Below are 24,269 nucleotides of genomic sequence, written 5' to 3'. Positions count from 1 at the left end.
CTGCATATTCCATTATGTAATGTTATAGATTAGAAATAATGCACGTTGCATAGCTGGATTAATCAGCTATATATATATAGATAGATAGATAGATAGATAGATAGATAGATAGATAGATAGATAGATAGATAGATAGATAGATAGATAGATGGTTTTATTGCTTCTTAAATTTTTTATTTTTTTTAACTTTTTTTACTCTGGAGGCTTTCAGGCCGGTTCAGACCGCTTTTAGCCCCTGTCTCCCCCTGCATTTTTCACTCGCAGCTGACAAAAGCTTATTAAACACCTGCAGGGCAAAAACTTCAAAGTTACCTATGCGTGCAATCAAGAAGGGCAGGCGAGCAAACAGATTTCAGAATAGCAATTTTACCGGTTGACGTAAGAGGTGGGTCTGGTTGTCCTGGCAACCAATTGGCACTGAAGTGTGGAGCGGCTCGGTGGCCCCGCCCCCTGTACAAATACCCCTATGGCTTTGACGTCAATACACGTCAACCGGAGAACATGATGCCTCTTTGCAAGTCAACTCGTGTGCTCTGTCGCTGATAGAGGCGCCTCAAGCTGAAATATTATAGCTCTATTGTACTGACGAACGTGGTGTGACAGCCCGCAGGCTCAGCAAATGGCCAGCTTCGTATCGCCACACTAGCGGACAGGGTCGCCACAGTGGCGTTCAGGCGGCCGAGGGCGACACAGAAATCAACTTTGTGTATTTTAATGGACACGCTTCGAGCGGCGGCGGCGGTAGCAGCGGCGGTGGCGGGCGGTTTGTTTTCCTTTCGTCTTTATCTCGAGCTGCTCAAGTAAGCCCCAGTCTGCCCCTCGTGTGTCCCTGCACGTCTGGCTGCCTCCTACTCTTCCACTCAACAGTCCCGTTTTAGAACAGCATGGTCATGGCTGACAGTGTCCAAAAACCGCTGATCCGGGGTCCGGTCCGAGTGGGCTTCTACGACATCGAGCGCACTTTAGGAAAGGGCAATTTCGCTGTGGTGAAGTTGGCCCGACACCGCATAACCAAGACGGAGGTGAGTGTGTGAGCAAACTAGTTAGCCCGAAAGCTAACTTGTGCTACTGTTTTAGCGGAGTTATATAACTTTTATGCACAAGTTGACACCCCTAGATAGCGAAATGCTCTCCAGCACCGTGCACTAAATAGCATCTTTGGATCACATAACTACCGGCCACTTGGACTGCTCCGGTTCGAGCAACAGCTGGTGTGCCTGAAAGCTTGCAGGTACATGAGCAGTGAATGACTGCACGTTCACCCCTCTCAGCTGACATCACTGCCAGTAAAAAAAATAAATAAAAAAAAAAGGTCTGACCACTAGCGCTGCTGGGAAACACAAACTGCAAACATGCACGTTTGATTATTATTCTTATTTATTTGATTTTCTGCACATGTATCCGTTGGGTTAATGACCCAGACGGTAGCCACAGTACCTACTCAAGAGTGGTTGGTGCCGTATCTGGGGCATGCAGCATGGGTCGGTGGTCCCCTTATGTAATTCAAGTAATGATGTGATTTTTTTTTTTAGTTGTTTCTTATCCCAGCACTGCTCAGAGCTTTGTGATGAGCAGGGTATGTCATGCCAAATATGCTGTAATTGGAAAGCAAAGTATTTTGCATGCAGACACTGCTTTTTAGGGGGGTGGGGGGGTCGAGGGTCTTAACTAAGCTTGGAGTGATATTACAAACATTGCACACTCTTAGGTAATGCAGAATGAGAGCAGAGGGAACAGGGCTCGGGGTTTGTGTGAGTGTACTTCTGGTTTTATGTCAGCTTTGTCAGAAGGGCCCTTTCTCAACCAGTACCACGGAGTGCCACGACTTTCTGCTGTAATGACAGAGACACAAGGAATTTGCTGTAAAGAGTGTTCAGTGAGAAAAAGATAAGGGGCAAAGAAAAAAAAATAAAAGCTGTATTGTGTGAGACAGTGATAAGACTGGAGAGTTGCTGCACACTTTGATCTCTGGAGCCTCCAACTGATTACACCATACAGAAAAAAAAAAACAGATTTACATCATCCAGGCGAGACCCTTGGTAGGTTTAATGAATAACAAGGCAACAAAATGGCTCTGTAGACTCTTATCTTGTTACTCTGGTTATTAAAGCACGCAAAGTGGCACAGCATTAGTCTAGCCAGGTAATCTGCACCGTGTAACATTAACAGCTCTGTGAATGCAGGTTTTAAGTTCAGGCAAACGTTACACCAGGTGATTTCAGTAAGCGACTACACCTCTCCCTCAGCTGGAGTGGTATTAAAGATGAATGAAAACATGGGTTGTTTTTTAGGCCGGGTTTGGTAGAGGTCACTCAGTGATGGTCAGTATGAAGGACAAATGCAGCTGCCTAGCTCTGACAGTGGGCCTGGCACTGTTGGTTTTAAAAAAATTTATTTTTATTTTACAGCAGCCAAGGTCGGCCCGAGTGGCAGGCTATTAACTTATGTGATGCCATCTGCCTTGAGAATTTGCCCGGGCACAAGCGATATTAGCATAGTGTAAAGAAAACCAGTGTACTGACACATGAAACGGCAGATGTTGTGTTACGATGTGAATGTGTGGGCATATTCCCGGACAGGTTTATCTCTGTGTAAATAACATACTCTTTCTGTGCGTGGCCCCTGCATGTGATACTGACCCATTCATCCCAGTAAGTACATATTGCAGCTTGTGGCTTTACATACTGTTGAGCCATTCCCTTCTGGTCTTGTGTGTCAAGTTGTACATCTATCCATATCTGATTATAGCGTCATCATGTCTTTCTGCTTTCATTGTATGAGCTAAATTCACCTCTAACTCATTGTCCTCCAGTGACCTTGTGCCAGCACAGTTCACGAGAAGTCTTGTGTGCTGTGTGTGGGTTTAGTTTTGTTGACAATGTAATCAGGTAGCACAGATCTTTTCATGTTAGGTGCTCTGTTGTCCCTCTGTAGCAGACCAAAGATTTTGAATCTCATGCCCGAAGGGTCTGCACAGGTAGCTGGAGTGCCATTAAAAGATTTAGATTTAATCCTGAATTGAACGCCTGCCTGTACGTAGCTAGGGAGATGATAATGGAGAGTGTTAAACCTATCAAAATACCCATTGCTGCTCATCTGTAAGTCCAAACTGTTAATATGTTAAAGGCAGGTCAGTAAGTTATAGATCTGTCGTTAAAATTAAAAGCAAGAATGCATTACATTTCTTTGACTTACTTGAATAATACCACTTCACTGACACAGTGGGCTTGAACCCAAAAACAAAATATGCAGTGCGCCGTGATAGTCGATCACTGCAACTTTCCTGATGAAAAATTTAGTAATGTGAAAAGAATCTGCTGTTTATATGATCGTCACGCTGCAGACAAAATGCCTGTGATAAGTGCCCGGATGAAAATCCAGTGTCAGACAGTATTATTTTGGAATCAGATAAATCCTCAAACCACATGGCTCTGTAACCCGACTTGCCTTTCTAAGATAGTACCCTATAGTCTGTGCTGCCACATTCTTGTTTTGTCTAAGCAGCTCCAGAAGTCAAATTTATTCAGTTTTATATCATGGAAGAATTGGAAAAATGTTAAATATTCACGTTTCTGAAGCAGTAACTAGATGCTTTTTAGAGATAATTGCTTAAAAGGAACTTGAATAAATAGCCACTATTTTGGTAGCTGATTAGGGCTACTAAAAATCTTTAAAAAAATAAATAAATAAATAAATTCAAAAGCAAAAGTTATATTCCTGTATTTCTTGTTTTGATTTTTATTTGAATTTCCCAGAAAGTCAAAATTCAGACTTTTTCCCCCACTCAGAATTAAGAATTTCTTTTTTGCCCTCATAATTCTGTGTGTGGGTGGGTAAATTAAAAAAAATAAAATAAATCAAAGTCTAATAAATTCTTTGAAAATATAAATTCTGACTCAGAATTCTGAATAAAACATTTAAATCTAAAAACTTGTTGTTTCAGCTCAGTGCTTTAAAATCCTGCCCTCAGGTGAGTTTTCTAGCTCAGTCTAACGGTGGTGTGATTGCCGGGGTCCCCTTTTGTTTACTCGTTCAGCTTCGCTCACAGATGCTTGGAGCACTTCTGATGAAATGCTGTTTATGAGACAATCTAAAGATGAGATGTTAATGTTGCTCTGCTACTTCCCGGCCAATGTTAATCAAAGCCAAGCGTGTTGGAAGTTTTGCGTGTGTGATTTACACTTGTTCGTGTCATTGTGGCCGTGTGTATATCCAGTAAAGCAGATGGTTGCATCAGTGGGATCTCCGATGTAATATTTCATTATTTGAAGGCTGTTTACGGAGGTTTCGGTACAAGCTGTATTTATCTCACGAACAGTTTTCTTATTTCCACAAAAAAAAGGCACAAAGAAACCCCGAAGAGGAGCAGACTGTCCGCCTTTGTTGCTTGGAGAACATTAAATTCCTGTCTGCACTAGTGTTTGCGTAAATCTGGGGAGCTCCTTGTCATTGTCCATCAAACTCTGATGAGCTTTAACAATGACTCCGTTGTGTGTTATTAAAAAACTGATTGTTTACAGTTGTGTTGTTGATGCTTGATTCTGCAGGTGGCCATTAAGATCATCGACAAGACCCAGCTGGATGCCGTCAACCTGGAGAAGATCTACAGAGAAGTTCAGATCATGAAAATGCTGGACCACCCCCACATTATTAAGCTCTACCAGGTGAGTCTTTGGCTTCATTGTGTGTAGCGCAGCATCTTTTGAGTGCCAGATGGGGACTAAACGATTAATCTTTTTCGATGTGCTGATTTCATCTTTCTACTTTGATTTGGACTACAGCATGGCACGATTTTTTTTTTCTAGTCTCTGGTGCATTTTATGTCTCTCCCAAAAGGAAATATTTGTTAATTGTTATTCCCCTGTGTTGCAATGCTGTGAAGATAAGTAGTCTAGTGTCATTTTTTTTTTTTTAAACTTAGCGTTTGTCTCCCACTTGACAAGCCTTGATCAAGAGTTTTTCCAGAGATTTATTTCTGTCTTGAGTGCTTAGATCTGACTTTTTCTTTAACCCATCCAATCCCAATCTCTTGCGATTTGTCACAGACACTGTAGAGGTGATGTTGGAAGAATGCCCAGAGTACTGCATATATTTAAACAGGAATTTAACAATTTACGAAAAAGTTTGTCGGAACTTATTAAAAGCGTCATCACACAGGCCCAAATTAACACGCGCTGCTAGAGTGTTTTCTAATGTAAACTTCTGTAATGGGTGCTCTGGCTTAGTCTTTATCATCAATCAGCCCTAACTGTGCAAACAGTCTCACAAAAAAGACAGAAAAAGAACATCATGGGTCAATATTTGTGGTTGGGGAAACAATGTTTTCGGGTGAGTAAGGATAACATGCTTCAGAGTGTGGAGTAATTTGTTGAAAATGTACATTGATGAGGACATTATGAGTCATTTTTCTTTCACCCAGAAAAGTTTTCCGGAGCCTGTTGATATTACTTTCGTCTTTTGAATGAATACGTGCACTTTTCCACGTCTCCAGTCAAAGTTTATCTTTGTGAAGGCAGCGGCGAGATTGTAATGTGTAATATGCAGTGACTGTGTGGACCCAAAGTAACAGCTGTTGAAGGGCCCAAGAATTTGCAAGGAGACATTTATGTGGAGGAGAACTTGCTGTTGTAGTAGTAGTAGTAGTAGCAGTAGTAATAGTAGTGTGAAAACGCAGGAGCAGTCCAGGTCATTTTCTAATGCATAAGCACACAACTGTGGCCTAGCAGAACCTGCCATTGCAGTTAAAGATATGAGTGCATAGTTAATGACTGACTGGCTCTCTGCACTTATTTCATCTCTGTATGTGTTGCACACTGTATGAAGATACCAGCGGCAGAAATTTAACAAATTATTTTTGGATTCATCATATGTGACGTGTGTTTTAAAATGAGTTGTAACTGACTGCTCGACTCCAGCACGAGTCACCGCGTCAGTTTGTATTTGCTAAAACAAACTGAAACCACAAATGTTCCGTCAGACCTTAATTCACCATCTGGCAACAACTTTATTTTTCAGCATGCACTGTCAGTGCAGTAAAAGCATACCTGGATTTAAAAAAACACAAAACACACACACACTTTGTAGCGCTATCATTCATAGATTGACCTCCCCATAGAATTGTGCGGCACATGAATGTCCTTCAAGAAGCCTGGAGAACTATTCCCAAAGACTACTTAAAGAAATTACAAGAAGGTTTGCCTAAGAGTTCAGGCTGTGTTGAAGAATAAAAAGGATTTTACTTCCAGCTTCAAGCTTGCCTTGTGTACTGTTTTTATTTACGTTTGCACATATTCTTAAATTTTGTGGGCACCATCAGCAAACAATGCCAGTTTGGTGTTTTCTTTTGTTTTTTAATTTGCAGTAAAATGTCTCTTTGCCTTGAGCTGAGATTGTTTTCAGATGAAGTACGTTTCAGTGGTTTCTTCACCAAGTTTATTTTTGGATGATATCATGAGCACAAACCATTAAATAGACAAGAATGCTGAAGAACATGAACTTTTTTCTTCCCCTTCTGCAGACAGAGGAGCCAGTATGTTATACTTCAGTGTTATACTGGTTTACATCTGAATGCACGAGACACAATCCAGAGTTTGATAATTGGACATTTAAGAGCTTTATTTCTCATTTCTCCTATGGAAGGTCAAAAAGTATGTTGTTGAACAAGTGTATTTCACTTTGTACACACTTTTTTTTTTCCTTCTTTTTGATTACATGCTGCTAATTGGGGTGAATGTGATTTGATTTTATTTTAAATGTGGTAATATTAATGTTTTTAATTCATTAGTACTATTAAACCAGAGCACATTATTAGCAGTATGAGCATATACTGAAAATATTTCAGGGAAATAAATCCTGCATCTAAATAATTTCCCATGTGCCACCTGGGCACTTTTACAGCATTCAGATAAATTCAGTCAACTCACAAAATAGTGTTTTCTAAAGTGAACGACCGTGATTGTTGGACTCTCTTGGCGTTTTAGACAGCCGAAGGTAAACTCATTTCACATAGTTACCAAGTTTAGAGGGGACAGGGCCTTCTCTATTGTGGCTCCAAAATTATGGAATAATTTGCCCATGCATGTTAGAGAGGCCCCTTCACTGTCCACTTTTAAATCACGTCTTAAAACCCACTTTTATTCCTTGGCTTTTAACCTCAGTGAGACTTAGTTTCTTTTTTTAATGCAGTAGTTATTTAATTAATGATTTCACTCTTCTTTTATTTGTTTTTTATTTATATCTCATGTAATTTTATTTTACAGTTCCAATGTACAGCACTTTGTGTCAGCTGTGGTTGTTTTAAAGTGCTTTATAAATAAAGTTGATGATGATGATGATGGCCGCTCCTTTTCACAAAATAACCCTAACCACTGATAACTCAACAGTTTTGGTGATTCAGTTGTATTACATAAGCCTTTGGGTCCTGTTACATTTACTGTGTAGGAAAAGTAAATGAGCGTTCATTATCATTACACAACCATCTGGCACTGTTCCAGCTTTCTGTTGAGTTATTTTGGTGCGTATCATTATTTCCAGCAGCCTAACCATCCAATCAGCGCCGGTCAATTAGTGATTTCCTTTCCAATCTCATAAACTAGGATTGGCTCTGTGGCCCAGAGGAAAGCTGCTGCCAATGAAGGCGCACAAAGATACAGGACAGCGGATCCGGACTCTTGTTTTTCATGTGTCGTGTAGCCTTTTCTTGTATTGGCCCCTGATCTGACTTCCAAACTTTTTTTGTCCATCTTTTAATCCTCTGGCTGTTTTTAGGGCTTCAGCTCTCTGCTTTCGCTCTTATTCCAGTCGATGTTATTTATTGAAAGAGGTTTTGTTATTGAGAGTAATGCCAGTACAATGTGTGTGCTTCATTTGAATATGAGTCATACTAAAGAAAAATGCTTGAATCCATTAAGGATAGTATTGGATTGACCCTGACCCCATGTCAGTACACCGAACACTGCAATCAATGGTTGGTGTGAAAACCCATTCAGTTCATTACATTTAAAGCTATAAATCACTATTTCACAGTGCTTTTATTAAAACAATATACTGTAATGTGATTAATACTAGAGTGGTAGCAGCTGCAATTATTATGTTATTTATTTATTGGGGAGGGTTCCTATCTAACTGCAGTTAGAGGTAACTATAACTGACAGCTTATGCAAGCCAAACATATTTAGTTTTTTGGTTTTGTCAACTAAACTTTTTATTTTCATACTAAAATAATTTTTTAAACTTCAGTTTCCCCCAAAACTACAATAAGTTTTTACTGAAACTGCTGGAAATAAAGTGCTCTTCCACTGGAAGGATGTACAGATGATTAGTTTAAAATGACTTTCTGCACTCCCACCTTTACCTGACACATTTTACCTTACCAAACAAAAGCATGTGCAACACAGTTATATGACCAAAAAAACTTAATTTTCCAGTGTGTTGATTACTTCACCAGATAACAGGATATCAGACTTTTTTTCACTCAGTGCTATTATTTTCCTAATAACTGCTTTATTCCTTTGCTTATAACAAGCCTCCTGTCTTGTCACAGAGGTTTAGCTACTTACTGGCTTTGTTAGCTTCTTTAAGCTAGCAATCTTCTGAAGGTGACTGAAGTGTCTAATTAGATTGATTGTTAGGTTTTCCACATGTTGGTGAACTTGTCTTCACAAGCACGCATGAAAAGGTCCAGCTCATCATCAAGCATAAGTGAAGCTGACCAGCCGATCACAGAGTCCCGAGTCTAGGATGTTGAAAATCAGCAGATTCATGTCATTGTCAGGTCAATAAGTCCCTTAGTTAACAGAGGAAATTAGAGGTGCTCTTTATCACAGTCTGATACTTAAAGTAGACAGTATCTAAAATAATGTTTAATAGATCTTCAAGCGTGAAGTTATCTCAAAGGACAGCCAAAGCAGCCCACAAGCACTAACACACAGTGCATTTCCATTTATTGGTTTTTAAAATTCAAACTATGACATTTTTCAGAATTTACTGCATGTCATCAAACTTTTCAAGCAGGACTGGCTATATCAAACCCCTGTAATTTTGTTTGTCGTGAATTATTCATTGTCTTGTTTACTTACTTTGATCAGAAAGTCCTGATGATGAAAATTGCCTTGCTTTTTATTATTTCCACCACTTAGACTGTGATTGTTGTGCTTGTGATAGTTTTGTTTGTTTGTTTGTTTTTGTCACAGGTGTCAAAAATCATTCCCTGCAGTTGCACAAGAGCATCACTCTTGTTCACTAATGTGCATTACCTCTAAAATTAAAGTAGAAGAATAAACTGTAGATTTTTATCACATGGCAATGTTGGCACTTCTTGCAGATGTTGCCCAAAACATCTGCTGCATCTGTCTGCCCTTAGCTCTGCTGCCTTCCCGGATGTATGAACTTTAGAAAATGACCAACAATATAGGAAGGTAGCAATCCCATGTTTGTGTTATTCATGCACAGGAGAAGCTGTGAGATCAGCCACGGAATAAAAACTGCTCTCTCCCACAGTGGGCATTTTATCTTGTCAAACACGGGTGATTTAATATCATTAATAATGACTACATCTACTCAGGTGGGGCCAGTGCCAGGGCCCCACTACTCTCCATGCTGGTTTACTGGCACGCAGACATGAAACAGAGCCATCGTTAATACTATTAGTTACACCTGTGCTTTTCCTGCTGCGCCAGGTCAAAATGTCTGTTGTGAAAAGGTTTATTTTCCATTAGATGCTGTATTGGCTCTCAACAGAGTACCAATACCCAGATTTAATTCATCAATCGGTTGTAAACAGAGGACAGAGAATGTGTTTGTTACAAAACGAAGACCAACCAAAAAAAGAGGAAGAAAAAGGCTTTAATTTCCTAAATCCATGAATCGGTCAGTGTAACAGATGGAAAATTGATCATAAACAATGAGCGTGGGATTTCTAGTGTGAATGTCTGGCTCGCTGTGTCTGATTCATCCTCTTCTCTGCATCTGACTCTCCCCTCCGCATTTCATTCTATTCATCTCCTGAGTGTTTCTGCTTCTAAATCGGTTCTCCTCCTCCTACACAACACGGCACCGGGTGAGGATGGAAAGGCTTTAAGTACCATTCAGATATACTCAACAACACCAACCGTCCACCTCCATTCTTTTACATGGTTGCCATATTTAGACCCGTGCCATTCATGCATTTAGTTTTTCTCACGATTTTACGAACGCCAGACACTGCAGTTTAAACACACATTGAGCCCTGTAGTCAATTGTGTGATATTTCTGGCTATTTTTATCTTTTGGGTTTTTTTTTTTTGGTTTTTTTTTAACTACTACTACTTTTTCTTCTTCTTCTTTCTTTTTATTTTTTTTTAAATTTATTTTTACTTAATCTAATTCTTTTTGTGTGTCTCTTTTCCCCCACCCCCTCGGCCCTGTTCCTTCATCCTCTCCCTCTCTCAGGTGATGGAGACGAAGAACATGCTTTATTTAGTCACGGAGTATGCCAAGAGTGGGGAGATCTTTGGTGAGTGATCTTTTCAAGTATACGATCAGTCTGCCCATTGCTATTTGCGTTCTTCCCATATCAACTGAAAAAAAATGTACTCTATTGCGTCAGTAAGGTTTTTGACAAACAAGGAAGTATCAAAGTCTTGTTGAGCTTGAGTTGCTATTACGGTTATCCCAGCCTCAATCTCAAAGGTCATATGATTGATGCAAATCTGACACGAGTATCCTGTGACCCTTGTCATGTGCTGCTGGTAATTGTTGCAGTAAATGTGCTGACATTTCTTTCCTGCTGTATAAAATGACGTCACCCCAGGCCTGTAAAAGCTGCCAGAGGGCAGCCTCAAAGGGGAATAAGTTCGATTTATTACTATCTGTACTGCAGAATCGCCCACACTGGACTGGTTTACTGCACAAATGTTGAGATAATGCATGTCAAGGAGATAAGATTCCTTTCTTTGTCCTGGCAAGCAACATGTCATTCCTCCTCTTTCATTAAGATGGTACTTAGATTAATTTTCAATGCTCCCTTTGTTCATCTCCCGTGGGATGTTTAAGAGCATTTGTCATATACTTGTACAGGTACAAGAATGGTTTCAATTTATTTTCTTTTTTCCTTTATTTTGTTTTTTTGCACCATACAAATAGTAATATACCAGAAACCAAGGAGGTTTTATAGGCGAATCTTCCTTTCAGAATCTGTAAATCAGAGTGAGTCCTTGCAGCTAGTTTTGTGCAACCAAGTTTCCAAAATCCAAAGAGAATTATTTTACTATCACTGAGAGAAAAAAAAAAGTTGCAACGGTTCACATTGAAATCCTTTTTGTTTTCTGTTGATCAGCAGATTTATTTGCCTAACTGCTGCAACTGCATTAAAGTTTCCTCTTACAAAACAGATCGGTGCACAATTTTGGAAGCTAAAGCTGTAACCAGACTTAATACGCTGTTCTTGATCTTTCAGACGAGCAACAGTCATAAATTTAGCTTTCACTTAAAATGTGGCTGTGCCTGACTGGATGATTGTGGTTTGCAGCTTTGTTTAAAACTGCATAGTGAGTAAAATAAAGTTAATTTTAGACCAAATAACAGAAGAACTCATCAAAGTTATTTCAGAATGACTCATCATTGTGCTTCTTCCACCTAGCTTGAAATTCTTTGGAATTGCTAATCCTGAAATAGCTGTTGGCCAAAAGACCAAAAACCAAACGTACAGAGATTTCTTCATTTACTCGTCAGATGAATGGTGAACAATTCGGATTTCTAAGTCTGAAAGAAAACCAGAAGGCTCAAATGTGAAGGCTAGATAGATTAGGAATGTGCCAATCAAAAAGTTTGTTTCCTGCTGTCATGGTCTCTGATATCTGCCCACACTGACCTGATCGTGGTCTTATATTAATAGGCTGAGGAAGAATCTTTCTTTCATGACAAGCTGTTTTGTCATTTCTTCAAGTAGTCTTCATAAATAGTTTTCCAGGCTTCTTGAAAGATATTCAAAGCTCTTCTTCGATGTTGGCTGCCTTTTGTTCCATTGTCTGTCAAGATGATCCCCCACTGCTCCAATAATGTTGAGGTCTGGGCTCTGGGGAGGCCAATCCATGACTGTTGGTGTTCCATTATGTGTTTTTCTGTCCAGGTATGCTTTTACTGCATTGACGCTGGGTTGGGGATCATTTTCATGTTGAAAAATGAAGCTGTTGCCCACTTTCCACATGGAATTGCATGGTGGATCAAAACCTATTGGTACCTTTCTCCATTCATAAGTCAATCTGTTTTAACAAGATTTGACTGGCTGAAATGGAGCCCTAAACCATGACAGAGCCTCCACCTTGTTTTACAGATTGCTGTAGACACTGTTGTACCTTTCTCATCACCTCCTGTGTCAGTTTTAACCAAAGTTTTCACATTTGGATTCATCACTCAATAACACCTGTTGCCACTATTTAAAAAAAAAAAAAAAAGATCAGTCCTATTCTGGAGTAATTTGACACTCTTCCAGTGAAACCACTTCTCATGAGATTTTTGTAAACAGTAGATGGATCTGGCACTTGATCCATCTACATCTCTCATGTCCTGTGTCAGGTCTTTGTTGGATATGTTTTTTTTCTCAAGGACATGACATGGCAAATGCCGGTCATCTGCTATAGATGGTTCATTAAGTTATCAGTTTATTTTAGGTTTGCCACTTCTTTAGTCCTCTACTTGTCCAGTTTCCACAAATGTTTTTAAGGTCACACTGCACACCATGCTGAGATATGCTAAGTGTTCAGCTAACAGCTCTTTGGAAATCATCTTGTTGGTACAAAATTACTATATTATGTCTGACAAAATATGTTATCGTTGACATTTTTCATACATTTAACTAATGAAATTGGAATAAATACAGTTTTTAGTTTTTTTTGCAACAGGCTGTGCCTAAATATGCAAAATATATGGAAATGTATTTTGCAAATAAAGAAAGCTAAATGTTTTGCTGTTAGCTTCCTTCATGCTGTCTTAGCTCTCCAACCAGCAACCAGTGCACTGCTGCTTATATGCGGCGCACTGAAAACAAACAACTACAGAGACCAACTAGTATGTAGGTTTATATTTGGCATTTAATGTCTGAATCTAGAAGATACAAAAAATGTTTTTTTTAACGTGAGTTTATTAAATTATTCTGTTTTTGTCAGAATCACAAACAAAATACACTGGTGCTGGAAAGGACAGACAAGTCAGAACATATCGAAAATAGTACAGGAAGATAAGAAGTTATCTCAGTCGGCCATAGCACCACACGCGCTATATCGCTGCACAACACACACACTCAGTTTGTACACTTTGTACAGACTACAATCTTCAATCCAGGTTGCTGGACACAAGCCCATAGGCATTTCAGTTTGTTGCATTAATTTATGGATTTTTAATATTTAGGTAAATATAACGAAAATAGTCTTTTTAAAGGATTCTGGAAAAATTCTAATTCAGAAAAAATAATGTAATACAAGTAATTATGAAGAAGTAGAATTATGAACACAAGTGTAGGCCTGTCTAATGTGGACAACCTGTAAGTGGCTCATGATCCAGATAGATTAATGGCCTCACCTGTTAGACAGTCTGAGAATGGTTGCACTTAGCCTGCTTCCAGACACGGGAATTGATAGGATTAGTCAAGTAGCAGTCAGTAGCCTATGATAAGCTTAATAGTCATGTCATATGTGTGAGTGTATGTTGTTGTTTTATTTATTGTTTTAGTGTCTTTGTAATTCAAAGAGCAGACCAGTGTTCCACTTGTGATGTTGACTCAGCAGCAACAACTACTGCCTCTGTGACCTAGAGAGAGCGGGGAAGCAGACCCAGAAAAACATGAATGAAACGAGTGTGGTTTAAAAACAAGAAGGAAGTACAGAAATGTACAGCAATAAGGATGGAGAGGCTCACATGGTGTTGCAACTAAAACTTGTATTTTGAGCAAACGGCAGTTTCTGCTAAGAGAGTTAAAGGGCGTAGCAACAGGAATTATCCGATTTCAAAAGGCTTTTTAAGCCAAAAGACTTTATTTTTTTTCTTTTAAGTAATGGGCATAGAAGCTTGCAGCAAATTTAAATTACATGGCTAAATATAAAAATTTTACATAAAATCATACAATGCTCATATGGACATATGCTATGTGTTCCCCTCTAGACACATAGAATTTTCCATACGGTAGTCTAACTCGTCCCATACTGGAGCGACTGCTGTTGTTTCAAATAAGAACTTAATCTTATGTACAACTCATTTGAGCCAAAAGCTTTGAGCATTGAGAGCAGTCTGAATCCAGTTTCCCGTAGGTTTTTCCACTTATGGCTCTGTTAGATGCTTGCTGTTCAAGCCTCATGTTTTCAAACCGCATGACTGTCGATCAGAGGGAAGCCGGCCTCAAAGAAGGGTGGACTATAAAAGCATAATTGTTAATTTTAAGCTAAGTTAGGCAATTAATTTGTTCAGGGAGCCACAGGAGAAACTGGGACTGTTGTTGAAGATCGTACCGATAAACTGAACTCAGTTTATTTCAATATTAATTTTATCAGTTTATAAACTGCTGCTGGTAGGAGTACATGTTACAATTAGGTCTATAATGTGGCCTAATTGCCCACCCCTGTTTTAAGCACCCTTCTGTGTGCAGCTACTCAAAATAATAGCAGTACAAATAATAATTGCTTGCATTTCAATAATTTAGTTTCTTTTAAATATGAATCAGGAGCCAGGAAACTGTTGGGCTTGCTTAGCAGAAAGACTAAGAAATGACTAATGTGGTATAAAATCTTGCGGTTATAAATAAATTGTTTTAAAAGCGTTGGTATGGGTGGGTGCTTTTGGACACAGTCGACCTAGCCGGTTTTCTCTAGTTTCCTTCTATTAGTATTATTATTTTTATCGTCTAATTGTGTCCTGGCTGTAGAGAGTGGTGTCAGCTTAATCATCCAGCTATGAGCAAGAGTTTGCGCAATTCCCAAAATGTCAACCTATCCCTTTAAATAACCGATCATGATGATGGGTCAGCCTCATTTTCTGTAATCCATAGATGTTCTCATGGATCATCTCTGGGTATTATAAAACCATTGTGTCCTGATTCCTCAGACCCCTCTGCCCTGATTGCACAATGTAATGTAGTTATGTAAGACATTTATATGTCATCATCAGCCGCAGCAATAGCAGCTTTGACTCAGCCAGGCAGACAACAACTGGTATCTGCAGCACTAGACTAGTATTACAGTATTCAATCTCGTGAAATTGAACAATCATTTCAGATTTCCAAATACACTTTGTGGAGGTGGATCAAGTCATGATGCACTCAGACAAATGGATAAGCTGCCAAGCCAGATCTCCAGTCTCTTCCTCCACAATCGCCCTCCAGAGAGTTGCCTCCGCTTTGCTGACATGATGAGTATCTCAGGTCTGTTCCTGGCCATAGGTTATAAAGAGCGGAATTTGTGAAGTTGTAGTGTAGTGCATGCCGTTACAGCCAGTCAGTGAAACGAAGGATGAGCCTGCAGTTCTGTCTTCAGACCAAATAGTAAATGGTGCTGTGGCAGAGCAGGAGGGGGTAGCATGTTTGTGTCTGGAGCCGCAAAGACAAAGAAGCGGATCTGGGTTTGGCACCAAGAGGCGGAGAGTGATGGGTTCATTCTTGCAAAAGGGTGGGTGGGCACAGCATAGGCATCGATGCCAGCTCGCTGATGTGCTTTGTGTCTGTCTGTCAGTCAGTCAGTCTGCTGCTCCACAGTCTGCCTCGACACCACAGGATGGATCAAACCTGGAAATTGGGTCAACCACAAATAAAGCAGAGTTGCAGAGAGCAGAAGCAGTAAGGGAGAGGAGGCAGAAGAGAATGGAGGCGAGAGCAGGGGACATCCATTTGAATTTGGAAGGTGGTGAGGAAATGTAGGGCATGCATATTTAAGAAAGCACTGCTGGAGAGAGGGGAGTATAATAGCTGGCAGTGAGTAAAATCACTCATGCAGATCTCTGTCTGGGTGTTGGGAAGGGAATGAGATACAGAGTGTGTTGACTTCAAAGGAGTACTCAAGCTATTTTTGAAAAACAGTTACTTAGACTGTCAATTTCAATTTTCCCGTGAGCCATCCTTCATATTGCTTGGTCACTTTTCAGCAGATCTGTCAGCCATCAGAAGCTTGGACTTCAGTGACATCAAAAGACAAACGGATGACTTAAAAAAAAAACTAGAAGTACTTGCAAGCTTTGAAGGCAAAAATATACCTTATATAAGTCTGTATATAGATCTTTCAGATACATGTGGTAATAAGCCTGAACTATAGATATTTCCTCAATAAAATTAGAAATAATAAAGAAAGAAGAAAAAGAAGAAATGCAGGGACATTTAATTCTACCGTTCTACAAAGACTTTTCAAGGTCATCTCACCAACTGCTCTTCGATCAACTAATTTGTGTCAGGGTGGCTTCTCAAAAGTTTTAAGTATGCATTACTTATTTGTACGCTTCAAAAAGCATACTTTCCATAAAGAGCACAACTAACTTGTTACTGTACTTGTGACATTACTCCACAACATCACTTGAGATGCATTGCTATGTAATTGCTGGTTAACAGTACAGCATAATTATGCCCACATGTCAACACAAATTCATATTAAAGGTGATTCTTGCCAAACAAATGTCTCTGTACCTTTCTGCATTTTTTTTTTCAAATCCACTGTCAGTGGTCAGGTGATTGTTACTTGAGAACATGTGAAAATATGCATATATGCCTTAATATACTCTGCCCATAATGGCAATGCACTGCATTTCAATTAAATCTGACCACAGTAATTTGTTATCCCCAACACTGCAGCTAACCAAACTGAAGCTACGCAATTAATGCAGTCAGTACCAGTGCTTTCTATTATGCAGAAAGCACTAAATAGATAAAGAGATGTCTTGTGTATATATACTTTATAAATGGGAATGGGACTTATATTTGGTGTTCTTACTTGACTTAAAGGTTGTGTTTGAATAGTGTACCCCCCATCCCATGGAGGTACACTTTCAGAACTTTGTGAAAGTGCATTCAGATTCTTTTATCACTGTGTTTCTCCTTTCTTATGTCTTCATGAATTCCTCCACGTCTTTGCTTGACCTCCGTAAGACTTTCCATTGAGGTCAAGGAGGGTATTTTGGAGAAACCCTGGAACTTTGTGTGACGATTTCAAGTACTGTTCATGTAGACTAGTTAAACCAACCTCTGCATTGTGCAGATGATAATATATGGAAAATCAAAGAAGCGCATTCTACTTGTGTGTGTGAATGTAATCATTGCTATCTAAATTCCAGTAGATAAGGTAATATATATGGCTTTTTGAACAGGGATAGGGGTTAAGCATGAGCTTGCTGACTTCCTGTGTTTTGAAAGAAGTAATCCAAAGTATTTTTAGTTGAGCGACAGGCAGATTTTTCCACAGAAGTTTTCAAGGAGCCAAAAAAGAAAGAAATTAATAATAATAATAGTTTAAAAAAAAAATGTTAGAAAAAAAAATGTGCCAGACTTAACCTGATATGTTTGTCTGCATTTGAGCTCAGCTAATTTACTCCTGTCTTCAGTGTGAGTTCAGACATTCGGAAGCAATGTAAGTTTTAATGATTGATAAAAGTGTGTGTGTGTGTGTGTGTGTGTGTGTGTGTGTGTGTGTGTGTGTGTGTGTGTGTGTGTATATATATTAGATGTGTGCATTTTCACACCAAGTACAGGTGTTGTCATCACAGCTTTAACACCTCACTCCGATTACTTTACAAGCTCACCTTCATATTTTATATTTATCTCAACAGTAGTTTATCATTTTTAGTGGCACTGCTATTAATCATCTAGGTAACACGCTAGCAAGGCTAATGTGAACTACATGATCTTGCATGTCAAACATCAGTGTCAGAACTTTTAATGCGTTTCATTTTTTTCTTTTTAGGGTCTTGGAACCCACACTCAAAATACGCATGATTGACAGACTACAGCATACCTGAATACAGCTTTATTTTTCATCAAGTAAATATGCTCACAGGCCTATGTAGAGTCAGGTGTTAGCGCTATAAAATCCCTTTTGATTAAGCTCTTTCTACAGACTTTGCCCTCGTCATGAAATATCAGCATACAACGATATGGCAGAATGTTATTTTTATGGGTCATTTATATGTCGAGGCTTTCAAAACAACATATTCTAGCTCATCTCACTTTCGGGTCACATGAAGACATCTGTAAGTAAAATCCCAGCTCCAGATATAAAGTAACGTAGATATTGCATGCTATACATTTGTATCTGAATGTTATAGTATGTCAAGATGGATTTATTTAAGTGTGATTCAGTGTCCTTGACTTCTAAATGCCTCCCATGTGGCTGCAACTAATTGCCGTTTTTCTTGTGGATTGGTCTGCCGTTGCTTTTTGGATTTGTTATAATTGTCAGAATGTAGTCTGACGTGTTGAAATGTTAGTGTTACAGTGGGGCAAAAAAGTATTTAGTCAGCCACCGATTGTGCAAGTTCCCCAACTTAAAATGATGACAGAGGTCAGTAATTTGCACCAGAGGTACACTTCAACTGTGAGAGGCAGAATGTGAAAAAAAATCCATGAATTCACATGGTAGGATTTGTAAAGAATTTATTCGTAAATTAGGGTGGAAAATAAGTATTTAGTCACCTCAAACAAGGAAAATCTCTGGCTCTCACAGACCTGTAACGTCTTCTGTAAGAAGCTTTTCTGTCCCCCACTCGTTACCTGTATGAATGGCACCTGTTTGAACTCATCATCTGTATAAAAGACACCTGTCCACAGCCTCAAACAGTCAGACTCCAAACTCCGCCATGGCCAAGACCAAAGAGCTTTCGAAGGACACCAGGAAAAGTATTGTAGACCTGCACCAGACTGGGAAGAGTGAATCTACAATAGGCAAGCAGCTTGGTGTGAAAAAATCAACTGTGGGAGCAATCATCAGAAAATGGAAGACATACAAGACCACTGATAATCTCCCTCGATCTGGGGCTCCACGCAAGATCTCATCCCGTGGGGTCAAAATGATCATGAGAACGGTGAGCAAAGATCCCAGAACCACACGGGGGGACCTGGTGAACGACCTGCAGAGAGCTGGGACCAAAGTAACAAAGGTTACCATCAGTAACACACTACAACGGCAGGGAATCAAATCCCGCAGTGCCAGACGTGTTCCGCTGCTGAAGCCAGTGCATGTCCAGGCTCGTCTGAAGTTTGCCAGAGAGCACATGGATGATACAGCAGAGGATTGGGAGAATGTCATGTGGTCAGATGAACCCAAAGTAGAACTTTTTGGTATAAACTCAAATCGTCGTGTTTGGAGGAAGAAGAATACTGAGTTGCATCCCAAGAACACCATACCTACTGTGAAGCATGGGGGTGGAAACATCATGCTATGGGGCTGTTTTTCTGCCAAGGGGACAGGACGACTGATCCGTGTTAAGGACAGAATGAATGGGGCCATGTATCGTGAGATTTTGAGCCAAAACCTCCTTCCATCAGTGAGAACCTTGAAGATGAAACGAGGCTGGGTCTTCCAACATGACAATGATCCAAAACACACCGCCCGGGCAACAAAGGAGTGGCTCCGTAAGAAGCATTTGAAAGTCCTGGAGTGGCCTAGCCAGTCTCCAGACCTCAACCCCATAGAAAATCTGTGGCGGGAGTTGAAAGTCCGTGTTGCTCGGCGACAGCCCCAAAACATCACTGCTCTCGAGAAGATCTGCATGGAGGAATGGGCCAAAATACCAGCTACTGTGTGTGCAAACCTGGTAAAGACCTATAGTAAACGTTTGACCTCTGTTATTGCCAACAAAGGTTATGTTACAAAGTATTGAGTTGTATTTTTGTTATTGACCAAATACTTATTTTCCACCCTGATTTACGAATAAATTCTTTACAAATCCTACCATGTGAATTCATGGATTGTTTTTTTCACATTCTGTCTCTCACAGTTGAAGTGTACCTCTGGTGCAAATTACTGACCTCTGTCATCATTTTAAGTGGGGGAACTTGCACAATCGGTGGCTGACTAAATACTTTTTTGCCCCACTGTATCTGATCACCGAACCCACTACAGTATAGAAGAAACTACTTCTGGGTTCTGCCTCATTCACAAGGGGTTGCCAGAGTGGGTAACTTCATATGTTTTGGGGTGTTTTTTCACCAGCTGCCCTTCCTGGGGGATTTATATCTACTCCCGGGATCAAACCGGGAGACTTTCCGTTTTAGACAATGTGTAAATCACTATACCAGGGATGTCTTACTCATTTTACATCCTGGGCCATAGACAGTCCACTTTGAACTTAAGTGGGCTAGACCAGTGAAACCTGCCTTTTTTTTTTTTTCCCCGTGTAAAGAAGTCTAATTACATATTTAATCCCTGAGATGTTTTAATATAAGAAAAAAGAAGTGCAGTTTCACAGTACATCTGTTTTTCTACTTGATAAAATGCTGCCATAGTAAATAAAGTCTGTCAACATGAGTCTGAGAAAGAAATGTCCTTTTTACCCCTCATTGGTAAATTGTCGTCACCCTGCTAGGCAGACGGCGTGGACACCTAAGTTTGAGAACAAGGTGATGTAGGATTTTGAAATGATACTATATGTGCAGCTACTGAAAATCTCAGAAAAGCTTGAATCTCGTTGACCTTGAGGTCAAGGTCAGAGGTCTAGTTTGCTGAAAATCTTGTGAATAGGATAACTCGAATGCAGCGATGTAGGATTTTCAAATTGTGTGTCTACTAGGAGATTCACATTGGCAATCACCAGCAATTTTTACTGTAAAAGGCATAAATTTGTATGGTGTGTATGGTAATATGGTGAAAACCAAGAAACCTTCTTTTATTTTATTGTTTATTTGTTACTTATTTACCACTCTGTAGTATGAATGGCCATGGGGGAGCGCTTTATCAGTCAGAGAAGCTGCAAAACCCGTGAAAATACATTTAAAAGTCCAAATGTATGCCCTTCTTCACATTTTCGAAAGCCGCCAAACGGGTTAGATTGGAGTCTTTGACAACCGATTCTGGCCCCAGGCCTTTTGTTTGACACCCCTGCACAGCACTATGGAGCCATTCAAAGGGTACTTCAAAATACACATACCTACATTTTTGATTTTTGTTTTTTTTTAAGGTAATTCCAACAAATGTAGGTACAAAAGTTTGTTTCTTCCTTTTAAAAATAAGTATTGGAATAAAGGATTGCCAAGACATTGGTATTACTTGATCACCTAATCCAACCCTGAATGTGTTTTTAAAAACACATGTCCTAGTTAAATAACCAGTAAGTTTCAATGGGAGGGGCTTACAGTAAATAGGTGGAGTATGTAGGTTTAAGATGTGGGCTTTGTTTCTCCAGATAAAACAGAGGTGTTATTTTTATGTGTGTATTTATAAGTATCCAAAGAAGGACAAGTGAGGTCAACTATAACCACCAGAAGCTGCAGCTGATGTTTGGCTGATTGGTACTTGCATGACATGGCATTGCTCTGTTCCAATTGGCTCTGTTCCCCTTTAACCCCTTTGGTGTGCCAGTATTAAATCAACACAAGCATCCATCACCGTGCATATAGATGTGACTTTAATGAGGCCGTCGTATTTAAGTGGTTAGGGTATCAGTTACTGATGTGGAAACGGAGTGTGCGACCGTGTGCCCCATGTCCTCTGCGCTCACACACACTCGCATGTATACACGCTCCCAGCGCCTGGCCCACGGTGTTATCTGAAGTCTGTCCAGCAAGCCGGTCTGTACCCATGATGTTGGTCCCCTTCAAACCTGAGCAGCTGTTGAGAGATTTAGCTCCTCACGCAGCTCTCAGCAGAAGTGGAACACAGTGGCTTTTGAGCTGTTCCCTAATACCCCTATGATTCATACTTGTTCTGTTCGCTTTCCCAGAATGCCACTCTGCATGCCTCACTGTGCTGAGGTCCTTACCCTCACCAACATTGTATCAGTGGATTACTCATCCTTCCACTGGGGCAACATGCTGCATACTGTGTGTGTGTGTGTGTGTGTGTGTGTGTTGTACAGTGTTGTTTGCTTAAACAGTAATGGCTTGTTTTTCCAGTGTGACTGCAGAACAAGCAGTAGCAACACCGTGCTGCTGTTCATACAGAGCTAAGATACGCTTTAGTGTTCAGCGTTTGGTTTGTTGAGCATTTCAGTGTAAAAGCAGTCAGGCGGTGTTCTTTCCAGAGCTGCAAACAATAGTCAGTTGATCAAGCAGTCATTGAGAGAAATTAATCTGCAGCTGTTTTAGGCTTTAAATTGATTTCTTTCTCTTGTTTTTTCTTTAACAAAATTACTTTTACACTAGGTTTTGCATGAAGAAGAGTGTGCAACACCACAGGAAAAATAGAAGTCTTACCTGTCTCTGTAATGGCTGCAAGGAACCCTGCTTTGACTCTTTACCCCATAAAGATGACCTTCCCTTCCCTTAATGGCGGGTTTTGACACCTAAGTACATATATATATATCAATAAAGATGTGGTTTGGGTGACCATTAGAATAGTTTCTGTGCTTTTCCAAGGGTAGCTACACAGGCACAGACAACCCTCACTTATTTCTGATGCAAACCTCATCATTTTTGTCTTATAAGCAGGCCTGAAATGTGAGAGAAAGACCTTCAGTGTATCCCTAGTTGGTTTTCAAGGGGTAAAGAGTTAAACCAACCACTTTGTACAATTTTAGGCTCTGTAACAGTATGGCGAGTATTTATGTTGACCCATAAAGAAGGCTTTAAAGACCAAGAAAAGGAGAGGTTATGTCCTGAAATAGTTTTTATTTTAGATTGCTGTTTTCCACAGGTGCAACCTTGGACCTGCCCAACACATTCCCCTCCCCAGTGTGTTTTTTGATTAGCACCATTGCTTGAAAATTCCCCCATTCATTAAAGAGACCTACTCTTATGGAATTTGTCAGCCACTCGCTAATAAGGTTTTCTCATTCTGTTGCTATCTATCACACACAATTTTAATATCGGGGCTTTGAGATGCAGGGCTGTGTAGATGAGGTGTAGTGTGATGCACGATGGTGGCCTCAACACGTATGCTTTGAATATTTTATGTTTATTGACTGCACACATCTGAAAAAAGTCAACTAAATTGACTTTTAAAGAGGCTTAGTATGACTTTGCTGTGCCTGTAAGTACAGGGTGGGCCATTTATATGGATACACCATAATAAAATGGGAATGGTTGGTGATATTAAAGTCCTGTTTGTGGCACATTAGTATATGTGAGGGGGCAAACTCCTCAAGATGGGTGGTGACCATGGTGGCCATTTAGAAGTCGGCCATCTTGGATACAACTTTTGTTTTTTCAATAGGAAGAGGGCCATGTGACACATCAAACTTATTGGTAATGTCACAAGAAAAACAATGGTGTGCTTGGTTTCAAGGTAACTTTATTCTTTCACGAGTTATTTACAAGTTTCTGACCACTTATAAAATGTGTTCAATGTGCTGCCCATTGTGTTGGATTGTCAATGCAACAGTCTTCTCCCACTCTTCACACACTGATAGCAACACCGCAGGAGAAATGCCAGCACAGGCATCCAGTATCCGTAGTTTCAGGTGCTGCACATCTCGTATCTTCACACCATAGACAATTGCCTTCAGATGACCCCAAAGATAAAAGTCTAAGAGGGTCGGATTGGGAGACCTTGGGGGCCATTCAACTGGCCCACGACGACCAATCCACTTTCCAGGAAACTGTTCATCTAGGAATGCTCGGACCTGGCACCCATAATGTGGTGGTGCACCATGTTGCTGGAAAAACTCAGGGAACGTGCCAGCTTCAGTGCGTAAAGAGGGAAACACATCATCATGTAGCAATTTCAAATATCCAGTGGCCTTGAGGTTTCCATTGATGAAGAATGGACCCACTATCGTTGTACCACACCAAACCATCACTTTTGTTGTTCCAACAGTCTTGGAGGGATCCATCCAATGTGGGTTAGTGTCAGACCAATAGCGGTGGTTTTGTTTGTTAATTTCACCATTCACAAAATTTTACCTCATCACTGAACAAAATCTTCTGCGTGAACTGAGGGTCCAGTTCCTATTTTTGTTTTGCCCATTCTGCCACTGATGTTTCTTCATTAGTGACAGAACTGTCACTAATGACCCGATTACTACGTTCACCGGATATCAACACAATTTCGATCCGCTCCTCACGTGTTAACCTCTTCAACATGTCAATGGCTGTGAACAAAGAGAAACCTGTAAATAACTCATGAAAGAATAAAGTTACATTGAAACCAAGCACACCATTGTTTTTCTTGTGACAT

General features: G+C 40.0%; 1 protein-coding gene across 2 annotated transcripts in view; it reads left to right on the top strand.

The window, feature by feature from the left end:
• The first annotated feature begins 448 nt into the window (after positions 1-448).
• The window catches only part of sik2b (salt-inducible kinase 2b), a 51,275-nt gene continuing 27,454 nt past the window's right edge, over positions 449-24,269 (top strand). For both annotated transcript variants that reach the window (XM_026193437.1, XM_026193436.1), the window contains exons 1-3: positions 449-1,022; positions 4,548-4,664; positions 10,429-10,492. In XM_026193437.1, the coding sequence (XP_026049222.1) occupies positions 885-1,022; positions 4,548-4,664; positions 10,429-10,492 (319 nt within the window). In that variant the 5' untranslated portion in view covers positions 449-884. The remainder of the gene's footprint in view (positions 1,023-4,547; positions 4,665-10,428; positions 10,493-24,269) is intronic.

The sequence above is a fragment of the Astatotilapia calliptera genome, chromosome 14 (assembly GCF_900246225.1).
Source record: "Astatotilapia calliptera chromosome 14, fAstCal1.2, whole genome shotgun sequence".
NCBI classification, from domain to species: domain Eukaryota; kingdom Metazoa; phylum Chordata; class Actinopteri; order Cichliformes; family Cichlidae; genus Astatotilapia; species Astatotilapia calliptera.
The sequence above is the reverse complement of the archived record's forward strand: the minus strand, read 5'-3'. Positions and strand labels throughout refer to the sequence as shown.